At 34.1% G+C, this 15,514-nt stretch overlaps 3 protein-coding genes across 3 annotated transcripts; 1 reads left to right on the plus strand and 2 right to left on the minus strand.

Annotated features, from left to right (window-relative positions):
- Positions 1-860: 860 nt before the first annotated feature.
- On the minus strand, positions 861-3,219 carry LOC123322079 (potential E3 ubiquitin-protein ligase ariadne-2). Its single transcript, XM_044909919.1, has 4 exons — positions 2,538-3,219; positions 2,229-2,479; positions 1,852-2,146; positions 861-1,709 (listed from the first exon to the last, which is right to left on the minus strand). The coding sequence occupies exons 1-4, from the start codon at positions 3,033-3,035 to the stop codon at positions 1,299-1,301; spliced, it is 1,455 nt and encodes a 484-aa protein (XP_044765854.1). The 5' UTR covers positions 3,036-3,219; the 3' UTR covers positions 861-1,298.
- A 268-nt stretch (positions 3,220-3,487) lies between these two features.
- LOC123322092 (Golgi phosphoprotein 3 homolog sauron) lies at positions 3,488-6,770 on the plus strand. The gene is made up of 4 exons (XM_044909938.1): positions 3,488-3,971; positions 4,030-4,276; positions 4,331-4,506; positions 4,567-6,770. Exons 1-4 carry the CDS (start codon positions 3,786-3,788, stop codon positions 4,813-4,815), a joined length of 858 nt encoding a protein of 285 aa, XP_044765873.1. The 5' UTR covers positions 3,488-3,785; the 3' UTR covers positions 4,816-6,770.
- A 446-nt stretch (positions 6,771-7,216) lies between these two features.
- Positions 7,217-9,596, minus strand: LOC123322081 (protein phosphatase 1M). The gene is made up of 5 exons (XM_044909921.1): positions 9,038-9,596; positions 8,787-8,906; positions 8,177-8,399; positions 7,966-8,123; positions 7,217-7,906 (listed from the first exon to the last, which is right to left on the minus strand). Exons 1-5 carry the CDS (start codon positions 9,452-9,454, stop codon positions 7,484-7,486), a joined length of 1,341 nt encoding a protein of 446 aa, XP_044765856.1. The 5' UTR covers positions 9,455-9,596; the 3' UTR covers positions 7,217-7,483.
- Between the last annotated feature and the right edge of the window lie 5,918 nt (positions 9,597-15,514).

The raw sequence follows: 15,514 nt of genomic DNA on the forward strand, positions 1-15,514 counted from the left end.
CTACATAGTTGATTATTATATATTTTATGTTGTTTTCAATTGAGTTCTCAATGCTGATACTCCCTTCTGTAGTGAACTTAATAACAATTGTGGGTATACCATCCACCACAGAGCTCAGTTTATTGTTGAAATATTTTATTATTTGAAGAGCTCAACTTCATTGGTTTGATGGAAAAACACTTCTATCTTGGTCCCTTATGTCTGAATTTCTATTTTGTTGCTGGAGTAGGACCCTTTCTGCAGTGCAAAGATTATAGAATCGATAGTCTTTGCTGCAGAGGTGCATTTTGGGGTCGTTAGCACAGAATACATGTTAACTACATTCTTCGAATCATCCAGTAATATGTATCTTGGAAGTTCTAGACCACATACATTATTGTCAGAGCTATTCATTCTTTCTTCATATTCCTTAGTTTTTAGTCATTTCAGTGCCTAATCCTAAATCTTTTTTCCTCTCCTTATTAAAGTTCAATTTTGTCAACAGTTTTGCTTGTAGAAAGAAGATTCAGATGTTTCTCACAAGCAAGGGTCACATTGCTTTTTCTTAGGCTTATTATCTTATCCCATTTCTTAGCTGGACAAGCGTGGTGACTGAATTCTGATGAATATTTAAGAAATATCTCCATTGATTTTTCACTTCTGCTATAACTCTTTTTTTTACGAGAGCAGCTCTGATTGGAGGCACAATAGGCCTTAAAATCGCGATGCAACATTAATCTCATTGAACCTACTATCTAAAACTTGTGGAGCAAAATGCTCATGAAAAATAAGGAAAATCGATATTTGATTCTTATTTGAGAAACATGATATATTCTATAGAAGGATCTCTGACATTTTCAAAATTCAATAACCAGAAAGTGTATTAAAAAAGCTATGATCTTTACTATATACACAAAACAATGACGGTTCCTATTCTAATACTGATTACAGCAAATTTTTCATTTAAATATAATTTCTTGATGAAAACACTTGACAAAGATATTGAATAGTATCAAAAACAAAACGATATTTTAATGAAGAGATGTATTTTGATAATCATACAAAATAGATTAATTCTATTCAATTGAATGATCAGGGTTTGATTGAACATGTGTTCAATAAGCCTAAGAATATCAATACTACCAAAATCAGCTTCTTCCAAAATAAAACTATTAGACATTTTTTGAATTTATTCTTCGAGTAAATGAGAATATATAGTAGAAAATATTCTTGCTACAGTTATGCCAGACATTAGGAAATCTTCATTAAAATAACGATTTATACCAAAGTTACATAAATTATTTAGAATTTTTCATATATCACACATCCAAAAAATCTTTCAAAAGCGTGGTCCTACGCTTCTCAGCAATATCCATCTGGTTTTCCAAATCTCCCCTGTCTGTTGTCTCTGCTCTCTCTACTTTCCATGACAAATTTTCTATTTCCGCCTCCAATTGAGCTTGCTGATATTCAAAGAGTTCCTTCCTAGGACCTGGTTCCATGAAATAGGCATAGGGATATGTATATTGCAAGGTGTAACGACACTTGGCTAGTAGTTCGGCAGCAGTAAATAGGTACTGCCAGTCGATCCAAGTGCCCAATCCAGACATAACTTTTTGGTTGATTCTGTTTCTTAATTTAGTTAGAGTTTGTTCTTCTAGCTTCAGGGATTTTGAATGATTTTCCCATCTCTCATAGTAATGAAGGTATTTCTTCAAAGCTTCACGGGCCTAAAGAATTTAATCAATTACATTTACTTCACAAACAATTACCTTCAGTTATTGAGTTTATTTTGGATTAAAAATTTTTGAGTTGTCCCCTGCTGGTTTCTCATTAAAATAATAAATGGCTGAATTTCCTACTTCATCTTACCTGAGCATGTGCAGATTCCAGAGCAATGTTGGGGTTTTCCCTGTAACGGGAGCATTCATAATATTCCGATCCATGAGTTTTCCAGTCACCCATGCACATCCAGCAAAAATCGTGTTTACAAGAGTAACACTGCATATGGTTACATCCACCATTCTTTTCAATACATATGTTACATTTTGGGCAGTCTTTAGTATGAGCACTTATGTAATTTGCTGTTTCACTATCATCAGCACATTTGGTTAGCCACTTCTTTATAACGATACATTCAGTTGGTGCATGATAGTCTTTACCACATCTGAAATTCAATAGACATTCTGGAATTTTTGAGGTTTCTCCTGGATATAATCAATGTTTTTTTTGAAATGGCATATACTCACTTGAAGCAAAATGTAGTTTTGCAAAATGAACAAACGGCTTTCTTCGCTTTCACCTCTTTACTGTAAATAACCATAGAACAATTTCGCCCTGGACAGAATCTCAAGCAGGGGTGAGACTTGACGTAATCTTGAAAGGCAAATTGTTGGTACTTCTCTCGGAGATTGGCACGAGATATATGTTTAAGCACAAAATCTTCTGGTGCCAATATTCCACAATCTCTTGCCATACAACTAATACCGGTTGATATTCCCTGTTGAGAATGAGATTGAATTTTTTTTTTAGACAAAATAGGAATGTTTGTTTCTTACTTGATTAATTTGAACTTCGAAGTGGGACATCCAACAGTCTTTACAAAACATATGTGAACATGATAAGCTATAAAATTTATCCATGTTCTGGATAGTAACACAAACTGAACAAGTGATATATCGTGAATATGTTGGAGGTTGAGGTACAATGGCAGGCTTTATGTTTGTTCTAACAAGTAAATTAGATGCGTTATCTTTATAGTTCCTAACAATTTCAGGTACATCCCATTGGTTACTATGTAACAGAACTTTAGCCAAAAACGGTGTTATTTGAAGATTATTGCTCAATAGTTCCACTACTTCGTTCAATAACCTTTCTACTTGTTCATCATTTAATGTCTCGCAATTGAAATATTCTACATCTGTTTGACGTGGATCAATGTCCTCTATGTCGTTATCGTCGTTGTTATAATAGTCATAATCATCGTAACATTCGGTATCTGAGCATTCCATATCAGATTCCTCCTCTTGGGAAGTTTGCTTTATAGGACTTTCCATCCTCGTGTTCTTTCAATCATAAGTTGTCTTTAGCATTTCTTTTTATTGAGATAAGGAAAGCCTACGAAAAATACTAATCACTCCCGTATAACATGCATTTATAAAGAGTGTTAAAAAATATTTCATAAACTCAATCAACAGACATAACGTCTACGGACTTACGGACATAATAACAATCACAGAATATAACTCATCTGTTATGGCCATAGACGTATTATTTTTTTGTCGATGGTTATGATCATAGATTTGTCATTGTTTATGATTTGTCTATGGTTAAGACTATAGACGTGATTATTTTATGTCTATGGTTATGACACAGATTTTCTTTCTATTTACTTGAAAAAATCAAAAATTATCTGTGTGGTCGATTGTTTTTTCTCTGGTTTGAGTGTGTGATATCTTTGGTTTTGTAAGCTCAAGCCACAGAACACTAAAACCATTATATTCTATGTTTTGTGGCATAAATTTTGCCACAGCGTGAATTTCTGTAATTTCTTGTTGTTTTTATTATTATCTAGTGTTTATTATGTATACACTCCATATTTTCACTTTCTTCAACCTTTCCTCATCAGAATTTAATTGATTCAATTTGTCACTTCTCGGAGCAGTCATTGTTCTACGATTAGTGAAAAATGTCACGCCATCTTTAGTTTCTAAATTCTCTAGTTGGTAAACGTCAACAATTCTGAAAAGTAAATAGTATAATTATTAGTGTAAGTTGAATCTTTTACTGCAAGACTAATATTTAAAATGAATCGATCGGATGGACTAGTACAGAGACGCAATATCATACGTGAAAATAACGAAAGTGTTTTGAATGATCCTACCAGTAGTGAAAAAAAAGATCGTGAGGAGGATGTTGAGGATGGTGATTCTAAAGAAACCAGGTTAACATTGATGGAAGAAGTCTTACTGCTTGGATTAAAAGATAAAGAAGTATATTTATTTAGGTTACTGTGCTTTCGTTGTAGTTTTGTCATGTATATGTTTTCAGGGGTATACATCATTTTGGAATGATTGTATATCAAGTGGTTTAAGGGGATGTATTTTAATTGAGTTGGGTCTTCGAGGTAGGGTAGAATTAGAACGAGCTGGCATGAGGAGAAAAGGATTGCTTTCTAGAAAATTAATTCTAAAGAATGATACACCCACTGGTGATGTTCTTTTAGATGAAGCTTTAAAACATATAAAAGAGACTGAACCCCCTGAAACCGTTCAATGTTGGATCGAATACTTGAGTGGTAAGGGTTAAACGTCTAATAAGTTTAATTTTATACATTTTTCGTATCCTCTAGGGGAATCTTGGAACCCCTTGAAACTCAGATACCAGCTAAAAAATGTAAGAGAACGACTTGCCAAAAATTTGGTAGAGAAGGGAGTTCTCACAACTGAAAAACAGAATTTTCTCCTATTCGATATGACTACCCATCCTCTTACAGATGATATAACAAAGAGTCGTCTCATTAAAAAGGTGAGAACAAGACTGTTCTATTATCTTTACCAATTTTAACTCTCCATATTTATTTGGTAGATCCAAGACGCTGTTCTGGCCAAGTGGGTAAATGATCCTCAGAGAATGGATAAAAGAATGTTAGCTTTAATATTCCTTGCCAACGCTAGTGATGTTCTAGAGAATGCAACTGCTTCCCTTAACGATGATGATTATGAATTAGCTATGAAGAGAGTTCGTGAGTTGCTTGATTTAGATTTTGAACAAGAATCTGTTAAACCTAACACATCTGAAGTCCTTTGGGCAGTATTTGCAGCCTTCACAAAATAAATTCAATTTAATTTTTTGATGAAGCCAAGTTGAATTCGGGGTTTCTTGTATCATACAATATTTCTATTTCCTGGATAGGCTGTTTAATGTTATGAAAATATTGTTTTTACTCACACTCAGTTCGATAAATAATATTGATTAGGTTTAAAAGCAATACCAGTGTTATCAGTGTTCCATTTATATTCATTGAATAAATAAAATCCCATTAATGACTTTGATTTGAAATTCAGGGATTTTGGCGATTGAACGTAAGCATCTTCACTGATTTCATTTTTTTGTATAATCTCTGTACATATGATGAATTACAACATGCATGTAAATAAAATATCGATTTTTATTTGTCAAAATATTAGCTGATTCAAATGTTTCACACTAAAAATGGTACAATGGGGAAAAAAATTAATTTCATCAATTCAGATCAATACTAAGGCCAACTTACGACATAAAATACAATCATACATTTTGTAAGCAAAAGTATTAGGATAGGTGAGAACTGTTTGGAAACTTGGATATATTGGTTTTGTGCTGTGTTGGATCTCCAAGTGGTTCACTGCAGTTTCTCTTGTCTTATTTGTCAGTTTCACATGGACCTAGCATATGAGGTAGAACTGATTACGTAAAAAATATGCAGGGATTCGAGTCTTTTGAGAGTTCTTAATTCTATAATAATCCTTCTAGTTGATGTCTTATGTGACTATGAGGTGAAATAATGCATTGAACAATTGGATCAGTTTCTCCCATATTAGCACTATTTTCGTTCGCACTTTTCTTCCCTAATTGTACGCTATAGAGTTGAATTTATAGTTAATATTATCATATAGTGAAATAAATTAGGATTTTGATATCTTGTCATTCATACCTAACCAGTTACATGACAAACATTCATTGGATTCGATTCTGAATCGAAGTGATATGCAGAATGTACTTGTAACTACTTTCATTTATTTTTTCTTATTGATATCAGTGGACAAAAATTGATAGTGGGCTTATACAGAATTCCTAAGGAAAGAACTTATATTATTGGCTGTCATCGCCATTTGCCAATTAGATTGTTTCCTGTTTTAGTTCTTAGGAACACTGCATAAACCCACCATAATATATGCCTCACTCCAGAGCCGTAAAGAACCCATCTGGATGTTTGACATTGATGCACCTAGGTAGTCCAGACAGCTACCCAGACTATCAAGTGGAAATAATCATAGGATGTGTTCTTTCAAGTATTTTGATTGAATTCTTTAGATATCTCCTAAATTACTGTACTTCTTACACTTTCATTACAGCCTAAAATATTGAAGGAATAGGCTGAAATATTCCAGGGCCAACTGTAGCCGTAAAAAAACCTGAAAATGACTTATCTGAAGTTGTTGTGGTTACTTGGGGGCTGTTGACTTTCGAAAGAGATTTTGATCTTTGTTATCAACTCCCAACAGTAGAAGAGATAACTTTCTGTTGCGAACTTCTCCTTCTGAGAGGTTACCCTTCAACAATAATGAAAGCCCTGAGCCTATGACAACATGGTTAATAACTTTTTTCTTCCAGTTATTAGAACTACGAGATCTAATTCCCGATTTACAGATTGAAATCGATTATTTTTATGTTCTATTAACAAAATTTAATTTTGGGAATTGCCATCTACCTTGTGTAAAAGAAACAGATTTGTTGTGAATGTTTGAAGGAAAAATGTTAAAGATGGTATTTTTGAAATTTTACGGCGATTTTCAATTTTTTATTCTAGTAGTGACTATAATTAGCAAAATGAGAACATTTCTTTTTTAATCACACGAGTCGACTTTTCATGTACCATGTCATCACTAGAGATATAGAGGTGTCTATTGATATTCTTAAATTCAAGGTTTTAGGAATATTATATTTTTGTTTATTATATTATAACTGTTATAAGATGTACATATATATTGACTATTATTTTTATCCAAATAAAGTTTTCTAATCATTTATTTATACTTGTTTCACTTACTGTGCCCACCGGAACTGTTTCAGTGTATTTTTTTGGTTTTAAATGTTGTTCCAGATATGATGCCTTCATTTAATTGGTGACTATAATCACTTAAAGTTGAAACTATTTAATATTATTATTAATATTTTTCTTCAGGACTAATTTGGATGGAGGGGATCAGAAAATAACCAGCTTTCATTTCAATTCACTACTGTTGGATTCTACAAATATCGATAACAATGCCTGTAGAGATGAATATGCTGCTGGTCAGTAAGTAAATCTGTTTAATTTTCACAATTAAAAATTTAAATAATTTTTTTTTCAGGTTTCTAGGTGGAAGAAAGCTTTGAAAGAGTATAAAGAGAACTGGTGAAGTATTCTGAAAGTAATCAATAGAGGAGTTTTTTCCAGGTTTTTCAGAAATCAAGAATTTATAATACAATAAAATTGTCAAAAGCTTATATTGTTTTTATTTTAAAATGATAAACAATAATTCCTCAAAACCTGTCATCAACATACGATAGTAAAATATATTGATGTTGACAAATTTCTATGAATAAATAATACATATACAGTGTAGTGGGAACAAAAAGCTTATGTTTTAAATTTCGCTTGAACTTTTTTTTTTACAAATTGATATATTCATATTTTCATGGAAATATGAAAATTGATTCAGTATAGCCATGTGCACTTACGGTATAAAATACTTTATTATTATAAGTATTTCTCACATAAATCTTGATACTCTAATTTATAAGGGAATGTAGGAATAACAAGTACTGAAATATCATCACAGGATGCCTGCTTTCCATTCTTCAACTGCCAGTTATGGTCATTTATTAGGGAACCTCTAGCAAAGCCTACTAAACAGGTTGCAGCACAAACGTATCGTTCTTTCTCGCTAAAGTTCTCTATAGATTTTTTAACTATTTCAGCAGCTTTAGAGCAACAAACTACGTCCCATAGACCATCAGTACCCATCACTAATACTTCTTTTTCGTCTGTACTTGTTATTTTGTACACTTGAACTTCTGGTTGGTGTGATAATAATGGTTTTATTTGAACTTTGGTGTAAATAGCATTTAAATCATGATCTCCAAATCCCCTGGTAACTCCTATTGTGCCCATCAAACGACTCTGAAATTTCAGCATTTAAGTTACCTGAATTGAAAATCTTATCAAAACCCTTAACTCACTCTTTTTCCATGGCCCACTATAACTGGATTTTTCAAATCATCTTGTTCAACAGTTTTATAAGCCCAGCCTTTCATATGAGCATCACGGTACATAACCGTTTTACCTAGATCCGTTGTTTGTAAGGGTTGTAGAAATTCTTTCGAGGTGAACTCGTTTCCTGAAAAACTTTAGCTGGCAATTTGATTTTTTTTTAATGATTGCATAGTGTACCTACGAGACTAGGCTGTTCTTCAACAAGCCTCCTTATTCTGTCCCTTTCACTTTCCGGAGTGAAGTCCATTGAAAGTGGTTGAAAATTATTATTATTGCATAAAATGGCTCTTGAGTCACCAGCATTTGCTACATACAATTTCCCTAAAATGAATAAGGCAATGCAAGCAGTACATCCACCCGCTGCTAAGTATTTCATTCTGTCTTCGGCAATCAGTTGATCCTACAAAAATCCATTATGAAAATTAGCCCTAAATTTACCTGGGCCTCAGATTTAGGGTCTGTGTCTTAGATTAGATTATCGGAGGCATGATAGGGCCATGCAGACACCTCGACCTAAAAATCTACTATGCAACCCCTTGCATGAGAAAATCTTTTTGGTCCAGCTTGTCGAGTAGGAAAGGATTATGTAACTTGGCCCTCTACCCCTTTTTCTTATTACTAAACTGTAATCACTTGATGGCTAGCCTAATGAAGGGTGTTGTCCACCACACCAAGATCCCATTCATTCTTTAATACTTGGGTATGTGCCCTTTTTTCCTTTAAAACTAATTTCTATGATGGTTGTGTAAACAAAAGGGAAATACATGGTTCTCTACTTAAAACTAACCATTTCTTTGAAAGCAGCTTCCAAAGCTCCAATTATTAGCAAGTCGGTCTGCTTGCACGTTACCAAATTTTTACCAATGAAATCTGCCCAAATGTCGTCTTGTGCATCCACCAATTTCTCCTAGAACAAAAATATATTGTATCATTTTGTACGTGTGATCTTTTTAGAAAAGTTAGGGATTCTTTCAATGCAATTTTTGAACAAGCGGTGCTGGAGCACCACTTGAGTATTCAGGATTTGTCGGAACATACATGAATAATATGATGTAGTTGATTTGCTGCACATAATGCAGCCCCAACACCTGCATGTCCATCAAATATCCCATAGTAGGAATATGGTATTGAAAATTGAACATCAGGCTTAGTCAAAACCCCTTGTCTGAAGACTGCTTGATCCTCATTCCATCGGGACTTCCCTGCATTTATGCATTCTGCATAACCGGCATAATATGGGAGTGGTTTGCTAGGATGTATGATTGGTCTTAAGCGATGATCTGCAGATATGTGTATCTCTTCATCATCTAACTGCAAGAAGTGGGGCCTGTTGTATGGAAATTTAGGTTCTAACTTTTGTTGTCTTGACAAGAGACTATCGTTACTGGCACCACCTTCACTCCCACCTACTACAGCCCCAACAACGCTTTTGAAACGATTATACATAGAATCCATATCAAAAAAACCCAAAATGTACACTAAATCAAGTTCATTCTCTGAAATATGTTTTACTACCCAAATCCAAAGGCTTCCACATCATAACATTAATGTGTACATTTGAAATGTTGACAACACATCTCTTGACATATGACTTGAAATAGACAAATGTTGAAGGGTCCATGGTGGAAGAAAACCCCATGGTGGTGTCTTGAAAATTTCTTGTCAAAATCAAATGATATATTTGAATCTTTTCAATTTGTGAAGGAGTTTTCCAGGATAAAGGGAAATTCAGTTTACTTAGTTGAAATATTAGTGTTGGGCGGAGGTGGAGGGGAAGTAATCTGTAATTCGTTGCAGTTAGATGGTTTCTTCATATAAGATAAATGAAATGTTCATTTGGGAAAAGATAGAGGGCATTTACTATGTATAATATTTTCATTTGAAAATGTTCTTCAGGAGGTATCTCTTGGAATGATTCTCTTTCCTCAATTCTTAAAAACTTCCCACAACTCGTATTTCAATAGACTGATGTTGTATTCATTGCACCTATTGGAAAAGCTGTATTTGAAATATTGCTATATATAGCCGGAAAATTTTAAAGGAAAACTCGACATCAAAAGATTTTCCTCAATCTATAGGACGATGACTTTTTCTTTTTCCAAAAGAGAATGTATTCAGGAATGAATGGGATAACGTTGGATATTCCTTCTTCAGTTTCTATTGAATCTCAACTTGTTGACTCATAGTTTCGGGGGTCACTACAGATTGTATACATTGTCCAGAATATATTGTTGGTTTTTATCACGTACTTGGTGGAATATTTGCGATTCTTCAGAAGTTTTATCCAAAAACAATTTTAATCGCGGGTATAAATTATTTGACCCCCCAGGAGAAGTTTATATTGATACAAGGGCGTCGTCAGCAGTTGAGCTAGAGGAGGCAAAATTAAACAGACTTTAGATGTTCGTGTTTTATGACTAATTTTGGAAAGAGTTGAGGTTTTGTTGAAGGTGTATAGGTGGCACGTATTGATATGCTTTGTTAGAGCCCTACTAGACGTCCTTAGTAACTTCTTTTATTTATTATTATTATTTCTGGCTTCTTATTCGAATGTATTGATGAAGAATCGTGAAGAAATTCGATACTCAACCCCAGATATCTCTGTCAGACATCAATTCGGGCTATTGCAGTAAGAGATCTTTTAATTCAATTTACTCAAGTTTGTACTCAACGGATTTCGAGGGGGAGTAAGACATATTGCAGCGTTGGAGAGATGTCCCCGCTATAGCTGACCAAACGGCCTCCGATTGTCTTATCATCGAGTGGACTTCTTGACCCCTCATTCTTCACTAAACTTTCTGTATCGAATTGAATTTCACGAACCTTGATTTGATTTTATCTATATACTAAAAGGAAACTTCGTTTTTCAATGGATATTTGATCTTGGTTAGGTCTGAAACTATTTTATTTATATGAACAGTCATAGTTTTGTGATTCGTAAGGGTGAAATTTTTTTAACAATGATGAAAAATCAAGAAAATCAATCGGAAATTAGTGAATCTAAAACGAATGAGAAACACAATCTATGCATGCGATAAATCTGTTTTATAGCCAATGATTATCGTGTAGACGAGAGGATGAAATGCAAACTACCCTTGTCTATTCACGTGGCAGCGTGCTTATCTTCCAACTGAAAAACGAAATAATGCATAATAAAGTCCTCATTAGGTTGATCGGGGGAGGATAGTTCCGTTCATTTGTACGGTATTTATTTAGATTACCCTTGACGAGATAAGGGCTCCCCAAACTTTTCAGTCTGTGGCCCAAGAAGTGCATGTATGCCACTTACACTTCCTCCACTTGAGTTTGCTAAGTCTTACACCATTACCAAGAATCAAATCGGATCTTCTTATTTTTTTCATTCCCATTTAAAATTTAAATATACATAGATTATTTAGTTCTATTTTCATTATTAGTTATGAAATGAAGTGGTTGCTAATATCATACAAAGGTTTATTAAAGCTTTCGTGTTTCGAAACCCCAGTGAAGAAACTGAAAAACCCTTATAGCTTGTATTGAAAAACTGAAAACCTGGCCAGTATATCACTTCACTCTACTTCACTTCACTTAGAAGCTAGAGATTTTTAATTTTTTTTTTGTGAAATTTTTCCGTGATTGTTTCATTTCATAATTAATACTGAAAGTGATACATGCGATCTATATTTTTCGAGAGAAATTAACTACGTCATTCAACTCCAAATTGAAGAAACAAGAGGAATGAAAAATAATAAGTAGATTAAGTCTGATGGCATAGGATAAGATTTGACTGCTTCTCGCTCACCCAAAGCATCCTAGGCTTGAATAAATATTTTTATAAAACGAAATATCGATTCCATTTATCATGTAAATTGGTTGAAAGTCGCCTCATTCATTTTCCTGTCGTCTTGTTATATGATTATTCCAGATTCCGACAAAATGACAGCTCATCAAGAGTTTGAATCTGAATACTACTCTGAAGATGCAAGTCTAATTTCATAGTTTAATCGAATCTCGTAGTCTCATGTATAAATTACATTTATACAAATCCCACCCATTGAAATACTGTCTAATTCTCAATCCCCAACGCAAATGAATTTCGAGGATAGATTCCTCAATATTCCACCTTTGGATTATGTTATTTCAAGAACTTTTCCTCGATTCGGATAGCTCGTTTCGTGGAAAACCAAATCGGCGATGAACCTCTGTTATTATTTTATGCTTTAGATACTTATTGAAGTTAATATGTATTAAGTAATTAGAGGATTTCTCTCATGAGTTTCATTGAAACCGATGAGTTATTTGGGTTTTTTTTTTTTGAAAATCAGTATATTTTCCCACTTACCTGTGGTTATATTCAGTTCCCAGGAACATCTCTTGTTTATTTAGAATAGATATAACTATAACTGTGTACCTGGATCAAGTTTTATTGAAGGGGATTGGATGGAAAATACACCTGTTCGAAATCTCACAGGATATCAATGATGAATTCTCGAACATTCCTTTAACAGCACCATAAATTATGCCTGAGAGAAATAGTACTAACTAACAATTTAATTTTCGAAAACGTATTAAAGCTTCAGACTTAAAATAAATCTCTCAATCGTTTTAGTACAGCCACATCGCGTAATAAAAAGAGATTTTATACCTGATGAACACATTTATTGTATCTCATTTGTCATTCTCCTGTTAGTTGAGGGGAAATTACGTGAAGAATGTTCATTTCTTTTTTTAACGTTCCAGAATTATTTCTGTTTTATTGTTGATTATTCGTAACAAAAGCATAACTTAATACGTAGAGTTGGTTGATTGAAATTTGGAGAATTGTTCACTGTTTCTCAGAAATTAGTGTCAATAATAATATCAGGAATATAAATTTTTGATGTTCTGTCACCTTAGGTATTTAATTGAAGTTTTCAATAATTTTGTATTTAAAATTCTGAAAGGTATTTGTTGATATAAAATAGGTATATCATATAAGCTATATGTTTGGGAAAAAACTAATTTGCAAATTATTTTTATTTGAAGGATGAAATAAGATAATTTTAGATCTGTGCAGAGTAGCAATCCTCATTTTTGGAAATGAATAACGCATAAATTTGGGAATGCTATACGACGGCATATTTTATCGAACAATTAAATCATCTTTTTTATGCACGACATTAATTTTGTTCGTGGGCATAATTATCATTCGACTCGCATTTATTAACCGCAGTTTCGTGCTTCGTGATTTGTTGTAGTGAAATAATTGGAAATTCAGTACCGATTAAACGGAACATTAACTCGGGGGACATTCCATGAATATTGATACGTTACACTTTTCCAGATGGCGACAACTCATTTCGCATTATTTCAGTATCTATTCGCTTCCTCTCTCGAAAATAATTTTTTTCGCTATTTCAATTCGAGCTAGAATAAATTCGGCCTATTGGTGGTGTGTTTTTTGGCCTCGGTTTCTGTGAAATTCATTTTATTATCGTTTTTCTATCAAATGGACAAAAAAAAAGTTTTTGGAAAATACGTTGGCTCTTTTTTGCTTTTAGCAACTCAGTTCACTTGGTCATTCGACTGTCATATATATATACATAATAGAGAACAACGACATTAAAATTTCATCAGAATAAATAGTCTGCTAGCTGAATCAACTAAAAGGTTTATTCGGAGGGAAGTCCGGTTATAATGATATTTAATTATGATAAGTTATCTACATTTGCTCCCCTTATAAATCACAAATATAATTAAATCGCAAGTAGCCAGAGCAAAACGGTCGAGAAGGCTCCTCGACTCATAGTATACCGTATGGGTTTAGGAACTTCGCTGCTAATCTAACATTTGCTGTTCATTAATACGATTCTGATGAGGATGGTCCACCGAAATCCCCCTGTAAGGGACAGAATCTTTGGATAGTGAAAGTTGATCCGCTTTGTTGTTTTGATCTGAAAAAAAAACGGAAATTTCGGGAAATCTATCGAATCTCGTAAACACGCATGATATAGCCTGAATAAGTCGATACGTAAATCGATAACCAACCCTCCTTTCACGAAATCCCTTACACCCATCTGCGTCAATAATATGGAAGACGATTTCAAAGGATCCCCCGAATAATATGGTGTATATCTATTAAAATAATCCGATTTCCGAAAGGCCTTACAAATAATGTTCCAGAAGTGACACAAAAAAAGTCCCATATTAAGTCTAATAGGAGCTTTTAAAGTCAAGCGTTCAATGGTCATTGTTGGGCACTCATTGAATACGACAAATTGCACCGAAAACAGGAAGTTCGTGTAAAAATCCATTCAAGACTGACTTTAGTCGTTTAGAATCTATACAATAAATTCCTCTGTCGAATAGACTGGGTAACTCCATTCAACCGGGATTTACGCAGGTCCGGTTCTAGAATAGCAGTATGAAAAATTTCGCTCTTCGAAGTTCTCATCTTGAGGAACTAGCTAACTTCGTATACATAGTCTTGTATGAAAATACTCGACCAGGTCAATTCTTATTTGAAATCATGTACACATTTTTTCATATATAACTGAGGAATTTGCCGTGCGTCCTCTACAAGGGCTGGGGGGTATAGTTGAGATTTTCTAAATGAACTTGCAATGCTAGAAATAGCTGTTTATAGTCATATTTCATCACTATGTCTCTCTATACTTATTTATTGGGCGTTTGGCTACCTTAAGAGAAGTTACATACAGATTACTCTGACGTGACGTGGCCCACGTCATAATGCGCATGATTAAAAATCTATCTTACGATTTTGCGCAGGAGCGTTCGAATTGTTGTTGGAAATGCACGTCCCACGTCACGTCAGGGTAATTTTTATGCACCTAGGTAGCCAAAACGTAAAATAAAATATAACTATGACTCCCCACTGCCAGACAAGTGTGATAATCGTGTTTTATATTACCAAGAATATGTTTGCTTTTTATTACCACCGATAAATTGAATTTCAATTCTCTCTAATCACCCAAATTATCGATTTTTTTCACATAATTGTTTTTTGTTACAGATGGCTCGATCTGGGTTGCTGCAACATTCTTCTGGAATAAAGGGAACCCTCAGTTTTCAGTCGAAAGGCTACTGGTAAGTTATCCATCCATCATAAACTTTAATACATTTTCGAAGTGAACTGATGAGATTAGCAGAAAGGATTGCAATAATTTTCATGGGCCAGTCGGGTTCATATCGATGGTTTGGTTTCTTTTTCTCTCCTCGTTGGATGGGGTGGTTGTAAATTAGCTGGGAGCCGTCCCTGCCTCCAGGGTAGTGAGATGGGACTTATGAGCGCCCAGGTGTGAGACCGGCTGCTATATGGCCACCATATACACCTTTCGATTAGGACCCTGACTTATTTTCTGCATCGATACTTTAACATGGCCATATTAGACGGACCTTCTCTCTCGCTCACGTCGAGTCCTTTCATTCATTCATAAGGCCCTTCGAAATGTGTGTGTATATTAAAAGGTTGATCCCGCTCTATTAGTTGAAATTTATTGTGTAGTAATAAGGTCTTTGGGAGATGACAAATGACGC

The sequence above is a fragment of the Coccinella septempunctata genome, chromosome X (genome assembly GCF_907165205.1).
Source record: "Coccinella septempunctata chromosome X, icCocSept1.1, whole genome shotgun sequence".
In the NCBI taxonomy this organism is placed as follows: domain Eukaryota; kingdom Metazoa; phylum Arthropoda; class Insecta; order Coleoptera; family Coccinellidae; genus Coccinella; species Coccinella septempunctata.